Source organism: Antedon mediterranea, chromosome 11, assembly GCF_964355755.1.
Source record: "Antedon mediterranea chromosome 11, ecAntMedi1.1, whole genome shotgun sequence".
Lineage (NCBI taxonomy): Eukaryota > Metazoa > Echinodermata > Crinoidea > Comatulida > Antedonidae > Antedon > Antedon mediterranea.
Window position 1 is genome coordinate 9,164,797 of NC_092680.1, and position 23,922 is coordinate 9,188,718.

A 23,922-nucleotide genomic window follows, 5' to 3' on the forward strand; every position below is an offset into this window, starting at 1 on the left:
TGAAATCAATGGAGGATTATTATCTTTATAGATTTTTTAGTCGCGTGGAAGCGACTCTATAGTTCACTATGTCGGTCGGTCGGTCTGTCGGTCTGTCTGTCGGTCCGGCATCACTATGCGTTTTATCGCTTTCTGACCTTATCTTGATATCAGTTTAATCTAGCTAAGTCAATTTTTCACAGTATATTCCTTATGGCCAGGAATCGATGTGGTTATGTTTTCACGGTGCGCAATAAAAAATTACGCGGTCTACGCACGATTTAATGAAATCACGTTTGTAATCATATCTTCACAACCATGAATCACAATTAAATAAAATTTGGTACTCATAAATTTCAGGGCATAAATCATCATATGGCAATACAATTACGTGCGTAGCGCATGTAACGCATGCGTACGCGCGCTTAAAATTTTCAAAATTTATTTTCGATGAAATAAGAGTACGTTTCAAGCAATTTTAAGCGTTTACAAAATTTCCATGAGTGCGCAGATTTTTGCGCGCGCACTGCACATTAAATGTTATTGCGCACTCTTTTTGCCCGATTTCTGTTTTCTTGACTTACTTTTCAACTCGAAATTACGTTATACAAGCACGTCAAAAGTGACAGGCTACGCACGTGTAAATTAAAAAATATAACTGTTTTTAAACATTTCAACATTTTTAAACATGTTCAGTAGTTTCGGTCAGTTGGTAGGTTGGTCGGTCGGTCGGTAAACACTAAGCACGCGACTGCAGCCATCTATATGGCCTTGTTTTATCTCGTATTGCCTTGCTATAATATTATCACAATTATATCAACTTCACATTTTATTCAATTATGAATGTTAGATGTTTGAATAGTATACCAGTACCTACAAAATAGCGGTCTATAAAACAAATGTTTAGTCGGAAAATGGTGATATCATGGACAAGAAGACAAAGTATAATCATATTTATATTTAATATTACTAAATGTACAAAATATTACCTTAACATTAACCAACTGTACCTATTTCTAAATTTTGAACAATAAGAGTGCATACACATTTTAATTAAAAGTATTAATGAGGTGGCAAGAAGAAAGTGTTGTTTCTTAAACTAAATTAAACTAAATTTCTTGTGTTGCGGTTCCAAAGGAGCGGTAAGCCCACTGTTTGTAGAGGAAATAGAAACCAGCAGAAAAGTAAAATGACAATTAAAATGTAACAAATATTCGTTCAATGACCTCAGTTATTAGTACTAGATTTAGGATTATTAGTAAATAATCGTTTACCCTTAAACGAAAAACGATTCTCTTTATACTGTATCTCCACATTTGACATTATAATGTCCAGGCCAATACTATAATACTGTATTACTTAATGTAGGCCTCTCCTATGTGGTGATACAAAAAATCGGCTAGAAATGTTTTTGTCTCTTGGATTTTCTCCTTTTAGGCCTAATATCCATCCTGCAAAATGCTAACATTAACTATAACAGCAGTATGGTCTCACTGTAAACCTACATTCATTTTCATGTACTAAACTGTTATGTTCGAATAATGTACAGTAGCAATTGTGATTTTTCAATGTCACTTATACTTGTACAAAACTAAGTGTTTTACTTACACTTATACAAAACTAAGTGTTTGTATTTAGAATTCTTATCTGAAATATTTTATGTAGATCAGTGTTTTAGCTAAGAAAAGGTCTGACATGAACAATTTTTAAAAGGTGAAATCAAAATGTGCTTTAGATCAAAAAAAGTCAGAGAGTTAGGCATATACAGTATAAAGATCTGTTTTAGACCTAGAAAACCTAGAAAAGTCAGATAATGCCTATTCAGGATAGGTGTTTTACATCTGGAAAAAGATTTTGTTTTTCTACTAGTAACTAAAATCACTCCCTTTTTGCACATTTTATTCAGCATAGATCATTACTTTGGTGGCTGAGTTCTTAGACATTATCCAGCGAACTGGTTGTACCTTTCTGGATCAAACTCGTCATTGCACATATGTCAGTTTCTAAATAATCTGAATCCATTTCAAGCAGTTTATCAAACGTCAAAAATAAGTCGTTAAATGTTGGTCGCTGATTAGGAATAGCTTTCCAGCATTCTAGCATAATTTCATATCTGATGGAATAAAACACAGTATTCTGTTAAATGTCCCGTGTCATTCAGCTTTTATCCTAAATTCTTGTAATGACTTTGAAAGTACCACATATGCGTTGGATAAAAAAAACTACTATTAGTATAAATAAGTCAGTAAAATAAGTGAATTATGGATATTCAGGAAGAAAGCAACGAGTTATTTATAGAGGAGAAACTTGTAAAATCAGGTGTTCCCAAGGACTATTGGGCCATTGTTATTTTTATTTTATGCGAGTGTATTAAAAAAGAACAATAAAATGTTATTTTATAGATTAGAAAATCCTTTCTAAAATATTTTTACACAATTGGGTAAGTAAACTTATTATTTTCAGTTATATTAAGATTTCCTTAGTTGGGTAGGAAAATACAGCACTAACGATACTGATTATTAACCGAATTAAGTCGAATAAAATAAGGCTTGGATGAGGTGTAGCTTATATTTCCTAGAAATAAAACATGATAACAACATATGAACTTTATCATGTTATAATTCTTTTAAGTTCAATGAAAAAAAGAAAGCAATATTAAAAAACTCGACAGACTAGAAACAATGTTTAAATCTTTTTTTTTCAAAGCTGGTTTTAGATATATATAACGAGTGAATTAAATAACAGAATTACATGTGTATTGGACATTCGTCAGGCCTCTCCATTCTGTACCCAGTTGAAAGTTTTTGAATGACAGAAGATGCGTCCATTTCAGGATAAGGCATTCCTCCATTGGTGTAAATCTCATATAATACAATTCCAAACGACCATCTGAAAGATTACAAAACAACATATTATTCTTTTTCTGATTTAAACAAAATCAACAGTACGATTTAATTGATTGAATATAAGTACAAATTTTAATTGAATAAGTACCAACTTTTATTGAATTTAAATAAGTGTCAAATTTATTGAATTTGAATAAGTAACAAATTTTATTGAATTTGAATAAGCTCCAATTTTGATATAAATTTGAAACAGGATTTGGTGAGTCGGTAACAGAGTTTGAGATACATTTCTGGGATGTGTCGTAAAATTCTTAATCGGTGAAAAGTCTTTTTTCTTTTAAACCTCAAGTTTTTTTAACTTACACATCGCTCTTAATTGTGCATTTACCCTCTTCGTTTGTCTCCAAACTGACCCATTTGATTGGACGCTTCTTCTCCGGAGCAAGACGTTTGTATCCGCTCTGATAAATGTCATCAGCCAATCCAAAGTCGGATATCTTTACTATCATTCCTGTTCCTACTAAAACATTGCGGGCTGCCAAATCACCATGGTAATATCTCGTTTTTGATAAATAATCCTTGAATCAATTTAATAAAATATTTTAAAGTAAATTGTGGTTTTGAATGTAATTACAGTATTACTAGATAATCCAAACAAGTTTACTCCTCATCCTCTATTGCTCGATTGGAATACAGTAGGCATATATCACACCCAAACCAATCCAAAATGTTTGTTAGTGATTTTCCGATTTATAATACATTTCTTACAAAACAAGAAACCCGTGGTCATGTCTGTAGGCGTCATCCAACAACAAATACAGTACTCCAATTTTCAAATAAATGGGAATGAGATGAAAAAATGAAATGAAAATGTTAATGATTTATATTTACCATGCCTCTTGCGATTTGTCTTGCAATTTGTATTCTATTTTCCTCCGTAAGATCGTAAATTGGATCTTCTATTGCAAATTTTGGCTGTGAAAACCAAGTTAAAATATATGAAGTAGGCCTATATTATAGTATTTTTATAATACATGTATAGTTTCTCATTTTGGTCATCCTCGGAATATGACATGATCTACCTTATGGATGGGAATATATTGAACATGTTCACATATACATTATAATACACTAAAATTCACTAAAAATAGCGCCACACATCGAACATTATAACAACGTTGCTGTGAAACCATTGAATAATATCTTCTGAATAAGATCATATGAATAATATGTTAGTGTAGTGTGATGTGTATGTACGTAGAGTGAAATGTATCCTAATTTACAGTATATCACGAGCTGATTCGTTGCCTCAAAAGTAATGTATTAATGATTTAGATTTAGTCTTATTACTTGGCAAAATGTTATTTACTTGCTTTGTATGTATGTTTGTTAGCACGACAGCATCTACAATTTTCAAGTTATCATTCTCAATTTACTTACTTAATACTTACAGAACATGCCAATTGAAATTTAAGAAAATCGGTTCATCATTAACTTTACAATAACAAAAAAGAAAAATTTGTATTCTTTTAACATTAGGCGAAATATCAACATGCGCCATCTGTGGCAATATTTTGCCAATTACTTCACTCAGTTTCTGAGTGCTTTCATTTTACATCGTTTGTTACCTTGCATCTCTGCAAAAAGTGAAGCAGGTCTCCGTACCGCATATACTCTGTAATCAAATAGTATGGTTCCTTCAGTGTACAACACCCTAATACACTTAGTATATTTGCATGATTGCCTATGTCATCGATCAATCTTATTTCGTCAAGGAAATCCTCTTTCATTGCTTGCGATGCATTTGCTGAGAAATTAATTGCAAAATAAACAAATTAAACATTTAATTTCTATACTTATAGGGAGACACGAGTTTTTAAAATACAGTAAGCAGTAAGTCAATGTAGAGATTGTAATCACAGAGCATGATACTGTATCTCTGTTAATGTGAATAGTAGGCATAACATGTTTAAACCATATGCGCAAGTTTTTTAACCAACCAAAGCAATTGATTTTTTGTATAATCTGGTCAACTCGGTGGTCCTTGCGTCCTAGTGGATCCAATTTCTAGGACCAATACATAAATTAATGTTAAGCCGTCCTACTTACATCATAACATGTTATTATACATAAATAGTATTTAACTAATACTATTATTAAGAGAATTATTGAAAATCAAAAAAATATAATAGTACATTTTCCTAAAATATATCAAAATGTACTTATTTTAAAATTGAAATCAACCGTGTGGTTTAGCAGCCCATTATATTGACCACGATCAACCAACTTTTGTTATTCCTTGTTTTATCAAATTTACATTCTTTATTAATTACTATTTGTCTTACATTTTAAGCACTTTACCGCAACTTGGACATAATCAACTCCTCCATCAATTCCTAGAGCGTAACCTTTATAAACAATACCAAACTGGCCGCTGCCGAGAACCTCTTCGAGTTTTAGGAGATGTCGACCAAACTCTAGATCTCCGTATTCACTTTCCTTTAAACATTCTTCAATATCTGAGTAAAAAAAAGAAATTATTTATTGTGTGTGTTTTTTGAAAAAATAAACAAAATCTTCCCAGCAATAACCAAGGAAGAGGTATTGTCAACATACTTCACCCCGTTGTTTAATGCAGACACAAAATAAAGATTATTATGCTATAAATACTGTATAAATATAATTATAACATTTAATTTTCATCTTTTAAAGAATAATTTTTTTTCTCAAATACTTTACCTTTCAATGCGTTTACATGTCAATGTAGTAACGTTTACAAAACGTATTTACTACATTTTACGCACTAAAATTATTCTTTGATAATTGAAAATAATACTGTACTGCAGTAAATTCAGTCGTAATTTTTATTTCAGCTGTGGAAAAAAAGGACATTTTGGTGTTCGAATGAGTTTGTTTAAAAAGCACTTTACATTATGGTGTGTTAGGTAATATCATATATCATTATCTCACCGCTGCCATAATGAACAATACAAACATACAGAAAGACGTTTGTTGCATACTGTATTATAGCATCCTATTTTAAAGGCCAGGTGCGGGCAAAACTTTCTATTGATCATACATTCCAGTAATTATCGATCTATAGTTTCCCCTATGTTTCATCTTTTTGGGATTTTATTTGTGTTACACGAGCTTATTGAAAATAAGCACTTTCTTATAGTTCAAATTACACAGCAAAATCTCTATTCTTTTGTACACAAATGTTGTAAATTTAGAGGCATTTTTAAAAAGCTATGAAAAATAAATATAAGTGATATAACTTTAATTTTACGTTTCTGGTATTTTTTATTCAATTTCAGAGTTTTATTTTTATGCTATCGCAAAAATTATCCACCGTATATCCACCGTCTTTTTTTTACCTTCTAGGGAGTCAGCAGACATGTTATTACATTAGGCTAAACTACCTAACTACTGAAAAAAAGTCTTCCTGGTTTTCATAGCAGAATTTTGTCAAAGTTTGTAAATGACAATTTTATAGGAAATTAATGTTTTTTCGTCTAGATTTCTATTATAAATATTTGATTTATGTACAATTAACCAGATATTATGTTTAAAATCCATGCCTGTACCTGAGCTTTAAAACTGTCTGTAACCAGAATAAATGAATTCCATCAACCATTTTGTCGGCTAAGATTATTTTTATTAGACAAATAATCATTCAGTAGAAATTACAGTTAGAGACGAAAGTTAGGTATAGAATGTGATTCATTTATTTCTTTATTGACCCTTATCATGGTATGAAAGAACATTCTTTCAACCTTATACAAAAAAAAACCAAACACTTCCAGACATAAATAAATATTTGGTCTTATACATGAATTTATATATCGAAAGCAACATCTAACTAAAACAAATACAACATTTTGTGAATAAATTTAGCTAAGTTTGAGATTTTTTTTGGATCTGGTATTAGTAATTAGGCGGGTGATATAATACCTTTAAATGTATATTTGGTGCATGGTAAAAAGTAAGGGGCAAATAGATTGTAAACAGATAAGTGATAGTTTGTTAAACCGGACGCAAGTTGGTAATGGACATCCCACTACAATACTTACTTTAAGAATTGAAAAAAAATTGCTGACGTATTATTTTAACTTCAAACTTACCCTTCTCGTCAATTCCCTTTGACACGCTTACGGTGTCGGGATCACGCTTGAAATGTGGCATTGAACGTAAACGTTTTCGACGAACGGAATAACCGCATGAAATGAATGTACACGCAATTGATACGGCGACAACCATCACAATCACTATGATATAGGTGCTTGAAGACCCTTGAGTTGTCTTACCTTTAAAAAAAAAAATATATATATATATATATGATGCATTGTTTAGTACATTTGAAGTAGGACTGATCGATTTAGACATACAGTAACATGCCAATAAGCTGCCGCATTTATTAAAAAATGCGTTTAAGAATAAATATTGCTCTGAATACAACGATAACAGTACAATTATATTATTATTAAAGAAGTACTGTACTGTAATAATGAATCACTGTAGAATAATATCAGTCATGGAATTTGAAGTCAGTACCGTTAACCGTTAATACTTAATAGCTCAGCAGCTTTCACATTTATATTGTTTACTAGCAATTATACCAGCCCCAGGGCGGGTTTCAACATTAGTTTAAAGCCTTTTCAGTACATAACTATATACATATACTCCACCCCTTTTCAATAACACACCACACTCATTTTTTTTAAACAAATTCTTCCCAGAACAACTTTAGCTTCAAAATGAGAGTGGTATACATAGCTTTCTCTCTCATCTCACCATCCAAGCCATAATCAACAAAACCTTAACTTCTCCCCTGGACAGTTCAAATGTAGTAATATAACTTTTCCTATTACAATTCCAATCATTTTGGCTACTTCATTAGGCCAGCATTTTCGGTCCTCCTCCCCCTTCAAACACACCCAAGATACTGGGTAATGTGTTTAAGAAGGTTCCAATAAAAATTATGTTAGCCATAACTCAAAAACCATAATCCCTCAGTTTTCAAACGTAGTTTAAAACATTCCCAATACAGTTTCGGTCTTGGTGATAGGCCTACATCCCCACACTCCCATCCCCTTTCCAGGGATAATTAAAATGCTTTAACATTTTCCAACCACAATTCCCGGTACAATTGCGATCATTCTGATACCCCATATTATGTATGGTTACACGCAGACACAGAATTTTGTATAACGAACAAACATCGAAAGTGGGCCATTTTGACCACATTGTGGCCCCTAACTTGGATTCTAGATGGCAGGTGATGTTCAAATATTGTAGTAGAACACAGTTACAGTAAAGACCGTGTATATATATTTAGACAGGAATAGATGTCTGTAATGAGACAATCCAAGAGACCGATACATAGCTGGATATGGTTAAAGTACTTTGCTAAATGTGTAAATGAATAGGTGTCATATTGGTTAATGATTAAAATATGTACTATATTTCCCCAAACGCATTCCTGAGGATAATTCAAATACTGTAAAACATTTGTAGTATAATTTTACAATTCGATAGCCTACAACCCCGAGTCCATGCAAAAATGACATCACAAACCACCCTCCACCCTCCCACAAAAAAACCAGGACTCGGGGAATTGTTTTAATGTAGTTTAAAACCTTCCCGGTACAATTGCGATCATTTTGATACCCTATATGTATGGTTACGTGCAGAAACAGAAATTTGTATAACGAACAGACAAACAAAGTGGGTCATTTTGACCACTAGATGTCGGATGATGTTGAAATGTAGTTTAGAACCTTCCCGGTACAATTCCGGTCATTTTGATGCCCAATATGTAAGGTTATGTGTAGTAACAAAAATGTGTATAACGAACAAACAAACAGACAAACGTACAAAGTCTCCCACTTATAATATAGATTACTAGCAATTATACCCGCCCCAGGGCGGGTTTCAAAATTAGTTTAAAGGCTTCTCAGTATAACACCCAACGCCAGTATGTCCCTATACTTACCACACCCCACACTCTTTTTTGAAAACAAACGCTTCCCAGAAAAAATTAAACTTCAAATGAGAGGGGTATACATAGCTAAAGATAGGCCTATGGTTTAAGTACGTTGTAAACTTTGTAAATGAATAGGTGTCATATAGGCTGATAATTAAAATATCTAATTTTGATCTGCGGGCCCTCAGCCTTCTTTCTCCTCTCACCATCCCACCCACAATTAACAAACCATAACAACTCTACCCCTGGACAGTTCGAATTTAGTAACTTTTCCTAGTAAAATTCCAATCATATACTTCATTACTCCAGTATTTCCGCTACGCTCTTCCTCCCTCCCAACACACCCCAGACACTGGGTGATGTGTTTAAGAGGGTTCCAGTACAAATTATGTTAGCCATCACTCCCACTTTCAAACAATTTCCTACCACAATTATGGTCATTTTGATAACCTACTACACCTAGCCTAAGGCCACTATTCCATGAACTCCAACTTTTACACCCTATCTCCCAGCCCCACTCTCCCACCAATTCCCCTTCCCCCTTTTTGAAATGTAGTTTGAAACCTTCCCGGTACAATTGCGATCATTTTAATACCCCATATGTATGGTTACGTGCAGAAACAGAAATTTGTATAACGAACAAACATCGAAAGTGGAGAAAAGTGGGCCATTTTGACCACATTCAATAACACCCCATACTCTTTCATAAAAACAAAGTCTTCCCAGTGATGGACAAATTCAATTCAACCTAAGCTTCAAATTGAGAGGAGTATACATAGCTATGATGGGTCTAATAATGGATGAAGTACGTTGTAAATTGTGTAAATGAATAGGTTTCATATTGGCTGATAATTAAAATATCTAATTTAGATACTGCGGTCCCCCAGCCTTCTGTCTCCTTTCACCACCCCAGCCACCATCAACAAACCTTTTCTCCTCCCCTGGACAGTTCAAATATAGTAACTTTCCCTAGTACAATTCCAATCATATAGGCTACTTCATTACACTAGTATTTCGCTCCTCCTCCGCCTACAAATACACCCCAGACACACTGGGTGATGTGTTGAAGACGGTTCCAGTACAAATTAATGTTATTATCACTCCCAACCCATAATCCCTCAGTGGCAGTTTTCAAATGTAGTTTAAAACATTCCAAAATACAGTTTCGGTCATGGTGATAGGCCTACATCCCCACCCCTAACTCCCAGCCGCTTCCCAGGGATAATTAATAACATTTTCCAACCACAATTCTGGTGTAAGCAAAATCCCCACTATCCTCTGAACCCCACTCTCTCACAATTGACGTTTTTCCCGTGGAGGTATAGTGATGTAGTATAAGATACAAACACTTGATAAATTAATAAATGATCGCATCTTTTGTCCTTGTTCTGAGTCTAAAATTATATTATGCTAGAAAGTCAGAACGGTCTTTATCTGATGCTGAGTAATATCCCTCATAAATATTAATGCATTCTACATCCTTAATGTCAATGTAATTTTGATCATCTTATAAATTGTTCTATTGGTTGCATTATATCTTTGCATCATTTCTGTACAAGCATCACCCCTGAGAATATAGAGTTAGAATATAAATGTATTTTACGTTTTACGTACATTCCAATTTATACAGTAAGAGTAATGTTTACTTACTAAAGCAATAGCTGCATCAAGCAGTATAACAAGCAGTTATAACAATATTATACTATACTACATAGCAATGTTTTTTCTGATAAAAAGAAAAGTACACCAACAGCAGTTTTAAATAATTAAATCGAAGCAGTTGCTGTGAAGACCATTTCTGTTAGTAGGTTATAGAAATTATATTGTGAATATATGGAATTTTGAGAAAACTGTAAACATTGTCATTGGGACATTGTTTTAGCCTACCTGGTATTTCTGTAGGCGATTCAAGTTCTGAAGTGTTGAATTGTACTACTGTTGTTATGCCTGCCCTTCCTTCACTAGTTAACCCAACCATCTGAAAATACACACAATAATTTCCAATAAAACACAAAACTGGCTTGAATCACGGATGGAAACTAATTCTTTGTTTAGGACGTTAATTGTATATCTTATATCACCTTTTACCTGATTTTTTAATTATTATTTTAAATATTAAAATATACATTTGAAATAATACATAATTGTCTTTGAAATTGAGTACTGTTGAGCCTAGGCTCTTGAACAATCTGTCTTAAACATTATAGGCACTAGTCATTATTGAATGTCAAGTTTCGAGTTGTACAGTATATAGCATTAAATATTTAAACTAAATCAAATAATTTCAGTCTCCAATCAAAATAATATTTTAACTCCTTTGGTAAACAAATGGAAGTAATCAATTAAAGGATAATAAGAATGAGTTAATGCTTAAGTTTTATAATAATACATAGATCAACAACATAACAACAGTTGCAATAATAGTACAATAATGACGTCATTAGCAGAATAATTAAAAAATCATTTATGTAAATAATGATATCCACCATCATCTTTAATAAAGATAACAGTTTTCCTTCAGGGTTTAATCTTTTTACCTCTAAGTCATACATTGTGTTTTGTTCTAGTTGTCGAATAATTTTGGTTGAAACGCGTTCACTGCTTTCTATTTTAATCTGAAAATGTAAATGGAACAGGATATTGTTAAGAACATCGTTTTTTAACTGTAGTATCAACGGTGGAAAATATATCGAGTCAAAAGTTGTTTACCAAATTCTTCATAAATGTTATGTCTGTTTGTTACGCCCAAGGCAACCATAACGACCAATATCAGGCCCGTAGCCAGGGGGAATTTATGGTTAGGAAGACCCTCCTCCCCCCTATACAGTGAACACCCATCCCCGACATGCCCAATACCTCACCCTCATATCTGAAAATCCTCCAAATACGTGCCCAAACCCCCATCCCCCGCCCTTGACAGATCCTGGTTACGGCTCTGAATGTCCATGCCCATGATTACTTAAGCAACAGTTACCAAAACGTGCTAATAAAATCAACATATTAAGACCCAAATCAGTTAAAAACCGTTATACATCGATACCATATTCCTTGATATTTAAATCTTAGAATTGTTTAATAATGATTTTTTATGTTGCAATATCATCAGAGTATAGACGATGCCTTTTACCATTAAAGACAAAACCGACGGGATATTGCGTGAGGCGGCCAACATCTCGACCCGGGCCTAACCCTAAGTATTTGAGCCAATACTACATTCTAATTTTATATAATATTTTTCTGTGTTGTTTTACTTCTTTTGTGTCATTAATCTGTTTCCGATCCACTTTCGATTCATTGTCATCGTTCAAATATCCACGTGGTGCGGTTCGTATGGAGATAGTTTGTGTGTTTGTTCCAAGTGGCCTTAACCACGATATGAATATCTCGCTTTCCTTTCCTGTGACCACGCTAGAAACATGGACATCTGCTGGGGCGCTTGGATATTGTGGATCTAGAAATGTAGATGTTGAATTTGTATATTTTTAAAATAATAATTGATGGCATTATTTTACCAAAAGTGTCACAATTTGTATGCTTTTCTTTACAAGGCCTATGCCCATCAAAGACTTTTTTTATTATATTTTGAAAGTATATATTGTATTATTACTGAAAAAGATTGCTTGAAGATTTCATGTTAAACGTTTACAGAACAGTACAAAATGTTATTAGTTTAATTAATGTAGGTGACTGTCGCCATTTTAATGACAACAATTGAAATGCTTGACCCCTTCTAGATCGAATTGTAGAATAGAACCAGCTAATATCAATACCTTTTTGTTATGTAAAGACATTTTTAGAAATGATCAAACAGCATTTGGATTGAGTGGTGATGATAGACCAATCGCTAAAAACAAACTACTACTCATTTAATTTACCTAACGTGGAACAATATTCGTAGTCGTTTGTCTCTCGGTAGCAATCTAAAAATAAATAATAAAGCTGATTAAAATGTAATTATTACATAAACGAAGTTGAATTGCCTGCATACAATAATATAGAGTATGCCATTTGGATGATAAAACTTTCTTATGTTGGTCCGTGTGTAACAAGCAATTTATGTACGTTAAAGAATGCAGTTTTTCACATTCAAAAAATGAGTTTGTTTCCAACTTCGACGCATGTACATTGTAATAACTATGCACTGTGATATTTTGTACTCAACATCGGGAAACAATCGATCCATAATAACTAATATTAATTGATCAATCACTGTAATGTATATCACCAACTTACCTAAATACCGGCGAAATACTCTCCACTCTTGCTCTTAATCAACATACCCATGCCTAATTATCTGTTACGCCTTGGCTTATTACATTTCTGTTTCCGTACTTTCGAGTATTTATTAAACTATATATAACAGTAAACTTAGCTATAGACTTAGTTGTGTAGTCATGGAGGGTTTTATACCTTCATGCTATACTACAACACAACACGAGTTTTACCTACCTACGCCTGTAGAATATAATTGAGTACCATCTTTAAGCATCTTAACATGTTTTTCTTTGTTAGCAAGCCTAATCTAAAAATAAAATATTGTATATGTTATGTAATTTATAATATTCATCCAACAGAAACAGTTATTAAAGCGCGTATATAAACATTGATATTATGTATATGTTTCTTCTTGCAATGATTGATGATATAGACATTTACAAATATAAAACAACTGTTTTTGTAGAATACATCTGTAAAGTGTATTAGCCTAAACAAATGTACAACTTCTAATTCATAAAAAAAACTTACCTGAAATTCATAATGATAATTATATTCTAATGGAGTTAATATTATACTTTCATTCCCCTGAAATGAATAAGGAACTAGTTAGAATTCATACACTTTTGATCAATTTATATGAATTTACATATACTTAGTTAGCAGTTATACGTGCAATGGACGGGCACTACGATAAATTAAGTGCATGTTCTAGAAATAGATATGTGTATATGGCACGTCATTGTGAGAGCCTTACCCCGAGGAAATATAATCCCGCACCATCATGAATAAGTCTAGAAATTTATATATCACAATTTCTATTATTTATTCATTTAAGACTATACCTATCTATTTTTTGAAGAAATTGACATCGGCGTCTGCCATTGCAAGTTTCTTACTGAGTTCTTCAACATGTCTACATTCTTGATTATAGTCCAGTTCCCTTTGTATTTTCGTGTGCAGATCATGGGGGAAAATGTAACATTGTGTTTAATGAATATTTAAAGCATGCTGGTTATAAAAACCCATGTTGTCAAATTTCTAAAATTTTCTGGAAGTAGGATTTTTGACATTTTTTACCTTTGAACTACATGTCATATAACTCTGTAACTAACAGTTGAACACACTTTAAATAGAGCTCTGAAATTAATCTAAAGGTATATGTTTCTATTCAGTCTAATAAGAACTTTTCCAAGAAAATGACCCCTATTGACCTGTACTGGTAGTACATATTCCTATATCGTAAAAGGTTTTTTGAAAATTTTATTTAAATTGTTGTTAAATTGTTAAACATTTTATTTGTTGTTATATGTTGTAAAATAACAAAATTTTATAAAAATATAGGCCTAAATGAATCCTATTTATGATCACTAACTTTGTTTGTTACAGAAATAAAATATATATTTGCTGATTTTAAGCACTTAACGTGAATTTATCTGAATTATGCGTATTTAATATATAAAATTTTATTTTTTAAATATAAACGAAATTTATCTATCGAATAAGATAATTTTCAAATTATTTAAGGCTAAAACTTAGATACAGGAAAAAGTGTAATTTTACTTATGTGAACTCAATCTTAATTTTTTTCTAAAAAAAATACCACATTTTTATGTTGTTTCATAAACTGAGCTGGTTATAACTTTTGTTTAAAGATGGTTCACAGTAACCTGTAATTTACATACCACTAGAAATTTGACAACATGGGGTTTTTATAACCAGCATGCTTCAAATATTCATAAAACACAATGTTTACACTTTCCCCATGATCTGCACACTAAGGTACATAGGGACTGGACTATCAGTGTCTGTACTAGTCAGACGCAGAGTGACGTCATTAACTAGGCTACCAAACTTTCGAACACAAATGAAAACGAGCAGCAAGAATGTAGACGTTTGAAATCTGGTTTGATAAACAGCCTTAGTTTTATTAACTAACTTGACTAAATGAATGAACCAGGCTTGGACATATGCGGTAATCATTGAAAGAAATTTAAAACACTTAATTACAACATAGAGATCAGATTCAGTTAATTCACACTTTGGACGTTCTTTTGGAGCTTCGATATTGTAATCCACAACGTATCCGTCAAAATCTATAAAAAAAAATTAATAAAAATAAAGTGGTAAGTTTATATATTATATAATGCTGATACCCAAAAGGAAACCTTTTTTTTTTGTATTTGCAAGAGATTTGTGTCAACAAGAAAACATCTTTAACGATAGTGTGTTACGGCGCTGACTCTTTTTTTTTCAATTCTGTAATTACAGACACAACTCTATTTATTTATTTCAACAATATTTTACGAGGGTGGTCCATCCAGCCGAAGCTGATCAACTAAGATGATATCAAATAATCATTTTATAAAAACAATAAAATTAAATGAATTTTAGTTACTGCAAATAATATATGTTTCAATATATTGAATTCGTATTTTGATGTTTTCAGGTTTCATAAGGCGCGCCTAAAACATGTGTGTAAAATCTGGACAGCATTAAGCCAAACAATTGCAGCCAAATCGGGTTTTGTGTCTCAGACAAAAATTCGATCATGGTCGATACACGGATGTCCATATAGATTCGAACACTTATCGCTGTCATACTATACCCTTTGCTTTCGATCCCCGTTTTTGATATCTTGTCTATGGATTTTGTCGGGTAAAAAAGGTTAAACTCCAAGGAGGCTATCCAGTAAGGGTGTCTGACCAAGCTCTTAAATTCTTAAACAACGTTTACTGTGGACGAAAGGAACATTCTAAAATAATTAAATTTAACATACCAATGTCAAAATCCGGTTTTTGCCATGACAGAAAAGCTCCGAGTGTATAGCTAATACCTCCATTGATTCCATCATTTCTAACTTCAACAATATAATCCAAGATGACTGTTGTTTTGTTAGGCCCTAGTTCAAATACTGCGACAGAAAGCTTGATTAAGTTTTCTTATATAGACTATGGCTTAGTAAACTTTATCAAACTTTTATTTGCAACTGCAAATTTCTTGTAGTACTAACTAGTAGAAGTGCTTAATACTAACTATAGGAAACTTTAGTTTGTAAGTTCCAAATTTGGCAAGATTTTCCAGCCGTTCACAAATAAATCTAGTTGGCAAGTTCTTGACAAATTAGTTTTCTGAGGTTTTTTAACTCAACAAATTAAATAGCAGTCTTTAGTCAGTGTACAGGATAAATTGCTACTGTTTCTTAATTTCTAAGTTTGCAAACCTCAGTTTGTCAAGAAAGTGCATGTCTTACTTATGAAAAGTATTCGTCATCTTACCAAGGGTTGGCAAATCAATCTTTCTCCAGTTTGAAAACCTCAGTTTGTCAAGAAAGTGCATGGCTTACTTATGAAAAGTATTCGTCATCTTACCAAGGGTTGGCAAATCAATCTTTCTCCAGTTTGCAAACTAAAGTTCTTGATACACTAGGCAGTGCATCGTTTGGACAAACTTTGCCTAACATTTCAAAAGTCAATAGCATTGTTTGTAGTCATGTACCTAAGAGGAACAGCAGCATATACTCTAGAAGAGGACTATGTCCAAGTAGCATCACAGATTCCGGAGTTTGCGAAAGAAACGTTTAGGGAAGTTTGCTGTGCAGAGATGTACCACATTACAATATACTAGTTGAAATGTAATATTAATTGAAAAAATGCTTACATAACCAGTCAATATCGCATTTAGGAGACACTACGGTGCATGTTAATATGATCCACACAAATGGCCTTGCAGAGTCCATCGTATTTGACTGCTATAAACAAAATAACAGTATTTGGGCTTTAAAACATTTTTTATTAAAAACAGTGATACAATTAGAATTGGTGACACATCAAAGAGAAATCGAGCGCGTATAATAAAAAAATACTAAGTTACGTCAACTCATGGCCAGCGCACAAGCATTGACATAACCGGCGCATTTACCTTAGTGTCATAGAGTACGGTATGCAATAACAATGTGAATTGTAAAATAGTTTTAGTAAAATTCCCCTTTTATTAGCTCGGACAGGCCTATCTAGTCAATATATATTCAAAATCGGTATCACAAACGAACGAATGCGTTATTATTTGCTGTAACGCCATGAACGACATTTGTTGGTACTTTATATAGAGTTAAGAACGTTTTCTAAACAACTTGCATTAGTTTTTCTATTCTGTTTGAGTAAAAGTATAAATCAATTGAATATCACTTAAGTGTCACTAGGCATCACTGGCACTTTGTGATTGTGGTAAGAACCCTTTCTCTCTCCATCCTCTTCATTATAAATTATTTAAACAGATTATCGTTGGAATAAAGCAGATTTGTTTGCTTTCATTTCAGTCTCTTCACAATCGTAAGAGACTCGCGGTAAGTTGTTATTAAAAGGTTACCTATAAATATTCCTAAGAGTAACATTAACATTTTGTAATATTTAAAAGGGTCAATAAACAAAATGAGGACATTCTTGATAACCAACTCCATTTTACTGTTATAAGATATAACAGACTGTTATTAAACCTTAATTATAATTCATAGTATACACATAAGTCTATGCATAAATTACAGGTTCACATGGAGTAATAAATATTGTTGATAATGTTGTGGGGGAGGGGAGAATCTAGGTGTGGAAATTAAGTAATGCGATAATCATGGGAATGCTGCAGCGGCTATAGTGATCATTTGGCCTATAACATGAATTTTATATGTCATAAACCTCATACAAGTTTAGGATGATGGTATGATAATGATTACCTTTGGTTTAAAAATTACAATTATTATACACGTCATTAATATATTATCGTAGTCATTGCTTTTGCAATATTATACTTCCAATAATAATTTTCTGCAATGGGTCATAATAATGAATTGTTCTCTTGAGACGCGGTACTTAATATAAGTAAGATGCACTATCTTAATTTCGGTATTAGAAGCATATGCATTTTACAGAATAATTAACACTAGAAGGGATGTACCTCATTAGCGAAAAGCAAAATACCGATTGCAAAATTGGATGTCATGTAACTGTACTAAGTAAGTATTGTAAATTATTAATTTATTTATTCATTAATTTCAGATTAGAAGGAAAAGAAACAATCACACGTAGGCTATAGTTCTACCAGGGAAGAGTTATCTTCCCTGGTTCTACTAAATCCGCGAAGGGCATAGGAGTGGCGGAAATAATCCTTTAATCTCCTAAAATGATACCTCAGAAGTCGTTACACTTTTCTGCATGTACCAAACTTCACTTGTTAGGTCCACTGTTGATTAGTCTAGAATCATTAGGCCTATACGTATAGTTACGAATTAATAATTAGGTATACAGTAGCAATATGAAATTCTCATCATACTATAATTGCAACTGACATGTTGGGGAGGGGGGGGGGAGAGATATGCCGTTCAAAACAATTCTTCCATGACATACAACTATCGAGTAAGATGAACGTGAGACATGGAATGAAACACTAAACTATATATACACCTTGCCTTATCTAGAGATACACTTAAACTGAGCTTGATTTACCCATGGATTAATATTATTCCATGCTTTACTCAGTACTAACAACATGAATTCCATAATTAAGATTACTATTGATATAGGCCTACTACCGTACTTATGTGTTGAGAGGTGAATACTCCTAGTTGAACCGGTGAAAATCTTCCATCCACACCCTCTATCCTGATTCTGTCGTAATATTAAATTGCTAGAGGTCAACTATTTATTACTTTTACTATAAAATGCCCAGTTGGCCCGTGAATGAAAACAAACGTCGATGCTGGTGGAAACTGGTGCTACTATATTATTAGGCTATTGCTGAATTTAGATGAAAACCTGGTGTAAATCCATTACGTTAATATTATATTCTCAATGTAATGTTAATTTTATTTTTAAGTATATAAAGTGTTTTTTAACAATTCCGTAAATGGCAGTAAGTTGAATAAAACATGTTAGTGTTATATATTATACATATTTGACAACAAAATTTGAAGAAGGCACAATTAGGGCATATTACTTAACTAAGAATATGCGAACAATCTTTACAACTTTAGGAGTCTCCACCCCCAGCAGTAACAAGGCCATATGGCTGCAGTCGCGTGCTCAAATTTGAGTTAGTGTTTACCGACCGACCAACCGAACGACTATCCGACCGACCGACCATCCGACCGATATAGTGAGCTGCAGAGTCGCGTTGCACGCACGCGACTAAATAAAAACCAAAAACAATTAAAAAAATGACGTTTATAAAAAGGTTTGGAAAATACTATTGGAACGGTCTGAAAACGAATATAGTAATAGACTCACTAAAGATAGTTATTATTCTTAGTAATTAGTAATCAAAGATGAAAGGAATGCAATGATGTAGGCCTATAAAATGAAATAGGCCAATAAATACAGTGCATCATGAAGGTGTGTTCAAGCATCACTCACTTTCTTGTTAATTAAAATCAAATTTACATTAAAAAAATACCTAAATAATGTATTAAAACAAAATTTGAAATGTTAAATCTACTTACAATCTATGATTCGTTAGGTAAGCTGCGATTTATAGGCCTAGTAGTACTGCGAACATGAAAGAAGTAGTGATGCAGAATTTGGACGTATGACACCTGTTTGATAGTAGGTCTGCTTATCTCTGGTTTTGGGTATCGTATTGGTCATCGAACATAATCAACCACCACATTCACCAGGAACAAACTTGATTACATCACTGAACAGGAAATGACCAATCAACACAAAGGTTGATCCACGATTTTGATTGAAGTAACGTCACGGGTGAAATTACACTCTTCCCTGGTATAATTCTTCAGTAGATCATCAAGCAGTGGTGGCGCTATTATGCTTGGTTCTCACTAGAGACGCAACACAACGACGTAACGCAATGTAATGCTTGGTTCCCACTAGCGACGCAACACAAGGACGTAACGCAACGCAAGTGAATTGACCAATCACAAGCGATGGCTTATTCGCTTGTGATTGCTAACTGTCTATAACTTCGCTTGTCATTGATTAAAACGCTTGCGTTGCGTTTACGTCCTTGCGTTGCGTTCTAGTGGGAACCAAGCTTAAGGGATTTGACCAATCACAAGCGATGGATTTATTCGACTGTCAACTGGTCAACTCGTTTGCGTTGCGTCTACGTCCTTGCGTTGGTCCTAGTGGGAACCAAGCTTTAGTGATTCACTCCGTCGGTCAACAACTTGTGTAATTGAACAATTTTGTTGGAGATAAAAACATTAAGTTCGTGTTCATTGTACCTTTGATATCTAGTAACAAATATAATTATGTATAGCATGGAAAATCGTCCTAGGACGCAACGAAGGACAACGTACAAGAAATCCGCGAGGATCGATGTTTTATCTTATCTCGTATATTGCCTAGAGCCCGCCGTTCCGCAACGTTATGGGTCGCGAAAAAAAAATTGATGGGTCGTGACATTGTTTCCGATACCGAAATTATTTCCGAAACTTTTCATTAATTATACACGGATCTATATGTGAAATGTTGTCAGCTAGTTTTGTAGAATCTACAACACTGATTACATTTTACATCTACAATTTGTCCCTATGTTGACGTTCGGCGAGTCCGTAGCGTACACACAATTGGGAATCGACGACGGGGCAATGGACGCTTTTGACGCATAGTTCTGTTATTATACAAGTGGGGAATCCCCTTTTAGGACATGGATTTAATAACCTACCAAGTGGTTCTACGAAGCTATTTTTCTGTAGTTTGCAAAGGAGTGTGTAACTCATTGTACTGGCGGTGGGAACTTTTACAATGAAGTATATTGAAAATATTCTTTTTTCCAACAAACCAATAATTAGTAAAAATTAACCTTGACAGTTTCGCTGTCCTGATCGGTAGAAATAATTATTTCGGATTATTTCTGAAGAAGCTGTCCGATCAGGACAGCGAAACTGTTAAGGTTAGTTTTTACTAATTATTGGTTTGGTAAAAAGAATATTTTCAATATAGGCCTACTTATACCTACAAACCAGATGAACATTTTCAATCATCTTTTACAATGAACATTAGAATAATAAAAAGAACAATATAAACAGGTCCATCACAAATTACACGAGTCATAGCGATGTTGTTCAGGCGCCCTTTATGGTTTGGGAGAACCCCTTGACGTTAGCATTGAACGCAAATGTGGTTACCGCCGGCGGGAAAAGTAGCAATCATGGCTACTACGATCGTTTTGCCAATTGCGAGCGCGCTATTCTTAAGAGTGTCATTTCCGGCCAACTAGAGGTGCCATTTATCATAATTTTTACGTGCGAGGGTACCATTTCCAGCCAGGGGTGTCATTTAACAAAATTCGCTTTGCCACAGGCCCCATCATGGGTAATTGTGCATTTTTGATGTGCTGACAACAGGCCTAACGATAGTGATTGTGTATACAGATCATGACTATGTATTAATATGACGGCGGTAGTTTCGAACCCAAGCTAACGCTTAGAGTATTCGAACAGAGCATTACCCGTTACACAAAGTACATGACTGAGCAGCTGACAATAGTCTATTTATACGTACTTCATATTACGTAATTCATTGTTACGTCATAAATATATGCATGACCGTCAAAGCTGTTTATATCTAAGATATCTAAGAGGTGTTTCTGTAAGATCAAATACACAACCAAATCCGAAAATTAGATCATGGGGTCGCGGTCAAAAAAGTTGCGGAACGCTGGCCTAGCCCCTCCTCCTACATATACATAATGTCAGGAAAATTAGCTCCTCCTACTGTTAACGATAATTAGCTCCTCCTACGTATAGATGATGCCAATTAGCTCCTCCTATTGTTTTGTTTTATTCTTATAGGACTATATTTAGGGAAATTGCCAAGGAAGGATAACCATAAGCGGATTCATCACTATCCTAAAGATGGCAATCCCGTTCACAAGAAAACATGCTCTACATAAACAAAATCCCTACTAACTTAAATAACAATAATTAACTAATATATAATGACAATTAGTTCATCCTACTAAATTATAATGACATAACTCCTCCTACTAATACTATCTTAGATTAACGACGGATAATTTACTCTTCCTAAAGAAAATGAGACATCCAAACTGAGAAATTATCCTAACGATAGAGGGCTCACAATATACAAATCGGCACCACCATTCATTTCAATTTTTTCGCATAGAGACGATTCATCTACTATTTGACTACACTGTAGAGGATTAATAATAGCTAGGCCTAGGCTTCCCGCCATTACGGATGGCTGGACGGTGTTATTACCCGCTTAATACAGCATATTGCTATATTTTTGCTATGAAAAACCATTTCACAGTAAGTAATATGTGGCGTTATATTATTAACAAGTACATTTGATAAATAACTAAACGTATACTGCCACGAGTACTGGGAATAACAATTTTGACCAGAGAGAGAGAGGGCGAATGAAGTTGCGGAGCCGACTGGTCCTGTATGTGGTGTGTTGATTCTTTGCTCATTGCTGCTATGTGTTGTGTAGGCCTAGCTAGTCCTGGACTAGCTCTAACGGCGTACCTAGATAGATCGAATGTGTTTTACCGTAAGTCTGCAATACTGTGATATTTAGTCATCAAGTGCTTTGTAGTAGTGCCCTCGCTGATAAGCTGCCACCTTCTGCAGTGTGATTTGTGACTGTTGTGATATTTTTACAGTGTATCGGAATCATATTACTATTAGAATTGTTTTACCCTTGAATTCCCTTATTTTTAGTTTTGCAGGTAATTTTGCCATATGAAAATGTATAAACATGACAAAGTCAAAAGATAAGGAGCTAACTTTAAGCACAGGCAGCAGCAGTATGGAGTTAGAGAAGAGTTCTTTAGGTGGGGATTCCGTTGTTCAGGAAGCTGTAGATGTTGATGATAAACCCTCTACCTCGGTATCCACAAACGAGAACAAAGTAAAGGTAAAATAAAACACACTTCATTTTTTCAATTCACCATTTTGCGAGAGACACTACATTTAAATGTTGAATTTTTTTTTCTGGTGAGAACCAAGCTGCATAGTGCTTGTTCCATAAGCACTGGGATTTTCTCAAGGTCATACCACCTTACTGTATAAGGTTGGCTTACTTTTGTGTTCTTGAGCCTTAATCCTGCAGGCCCCAGTGAACTTAAAAGGGAAATATTGTTACAAGCCCACAACAAAGGCATTACCTTCTGCATTACACAATGAATTGTTTTCCTTTATTCAACTGTCGGGGCTGCATAAGTAAGAGGCTGGATTGTTTGTTAAACTGAAACCGCACTGTTATTGAATAGGTATTTACTTATGTATACTGAATGTTTATTATCCTAAATTTACAGATAGTTTAATTTAATTCAGAAACTTGGCTGTCTTTTCTCACTAGTAACTAACATTATTATTCAGGCAAACATAGTGAGTTCATACAATACTGTTAGCAAGATACGCATAATAATTGAGAGGTTGTATGGAGTAATTCTTAGCTGTAATGCATCAGCGGAATCAATTTGACCCAGATAATGTCAACTCAACAAATTTGAAAGTAATATTTCTACAGCCTACACTATACCTAGTGATTGTTTTGTGGGTAATAACGGAATCATTCAATAATTCAAAGTTGCAATGCCATCTTGGTTTGAAATATACAAAAGTACCGGCAGTGGCACTGGTAGACCCAGGCCATCACCAGGGTACTACCAGGAAAGAGCTTTAAAAAGGAACTATGTGGTGCATGGAAATGATTACTGCTTAATTCACACATAGTACAACCACAAGTTTTAGTGAATGCTAATTTTGTATTAATAATACTGACCTTCTTGATTGTGTTGAATGATATTAACTAAATGCTAGCCTTGTTTTCAGTGACTACACCAAGGTGGCTTTTTATTCTTTAGTGGGAATTTAATTAACATGATTGTAAAGGCCTCTTATTGTGCAGTGTTTTG

General features: G+C 33.7%; 2 protein-coding genes and 1 long non-coding RNA gene across 6 annotated transcripts in view; 1 reads left to right on the top strand and 2 right to left on the bottom strand.

Annotated features, from left to right (window-relative positions):
• Window positions 1-1,264: 1,264 nt before the first annotated feature.
• Window positions 1,265-13,940, bottom strand: LOC140063096 (tyrosine-protein kinase FRK-like). The gene is made up of 14 exons (XM_072109530.1): window positions 13,926-13,940; window positions 13,558-13,614; window positions 13,261-13,333; window positions 12,687-12,731; window positions 12,063-12,262; window positions 11,349-11,426; window positions 10,699-10,789; window positions 6,950-7,132; window positions 5,171-5,344; window positions 4,454-4,632; window positions 3,717-3,800; window positions 3,189-3,403; window positions 2,731-2,868; window positions 1,265-2,092 (listed from the first exon to the last, which is right to left on the bottom strand). Exons 1-14 carry the CDS (start codon window positions 13,938-13,940, stop codon window positions 1,915-1,917), a joined length of 1,710 nt encoding a protein of 569 aa, XP_071965631.1. The 3' UTR covers window positions 1,265-1,914.
• A 1,129-nt stretch (window positions 13,941-15,069) lies between these two features.
• Window positions 15,070-16,711, bottom strand: LOC140062976 (uncharacterized). Its single transcript, XR_011847565.1, has 3 exons — window positions 16,687-16,711; window positions 15,806-15,940; window positions 15,070-15,122 (listed from the first exon to the last, which is right to left on the bottom strand). It is a non-coding gene; the product is annotated as an uncharacterized lncRNA (long non-coding RNA).
• A 5,468-nt stretch (window positions 16,712-22,179) lies between these two features.
• Window positions 22,180-23,922, top strand: part of LOC140062972 (uncharacterized) — a 51,590-nt gene continuing 49,847 nt past the window's right edge. For 3 of the 4 annotated variants that reach the window (XM_072109379.1, XM_072109377.1, XM_072109380.1), the window contains exons 1-2: window positions 22,180-22,309; window positions 22,724-22,919. In XM_072109379.1, coding sequence (XP_071965480.1) covers window positions 22,761-22,919 — 159 coding nt within the window. In that variant the 5' untranslated portion in view covers window positions 22,180-22,309; window positions 22,724-22,760. Of the gene's footprint in view, window positions 22,310-22,464; window positions 22,554-22,723; window positions 22,920-23,922 lie in introns of those variants that run through there. The other variant, XM_072109378.1, reaches the window with a different exon arrangement.

What these genes read in the sequence shown, in the direction of transcription:
- LOC140063096 (XM_072109530.1), bottom strand. An exon ending in CGAATATTGTTCCACGTTAG is followed by an intron (nt 12,263 to 12,686) that starts GTAAATTAAATG and finishes CTACATTTCTAG; the next exon opens with ATCCACAATATCCAAGCGCC. An exon ending in TGCGGTAAAGTGCTTAAAAT is followed by an intron (nt 4,633 to 5,170) that starts GTAAGACAAATA and finishes TTAATTTCTCAG; the next exon opens with CAAATGCATCGCAAGCAATG.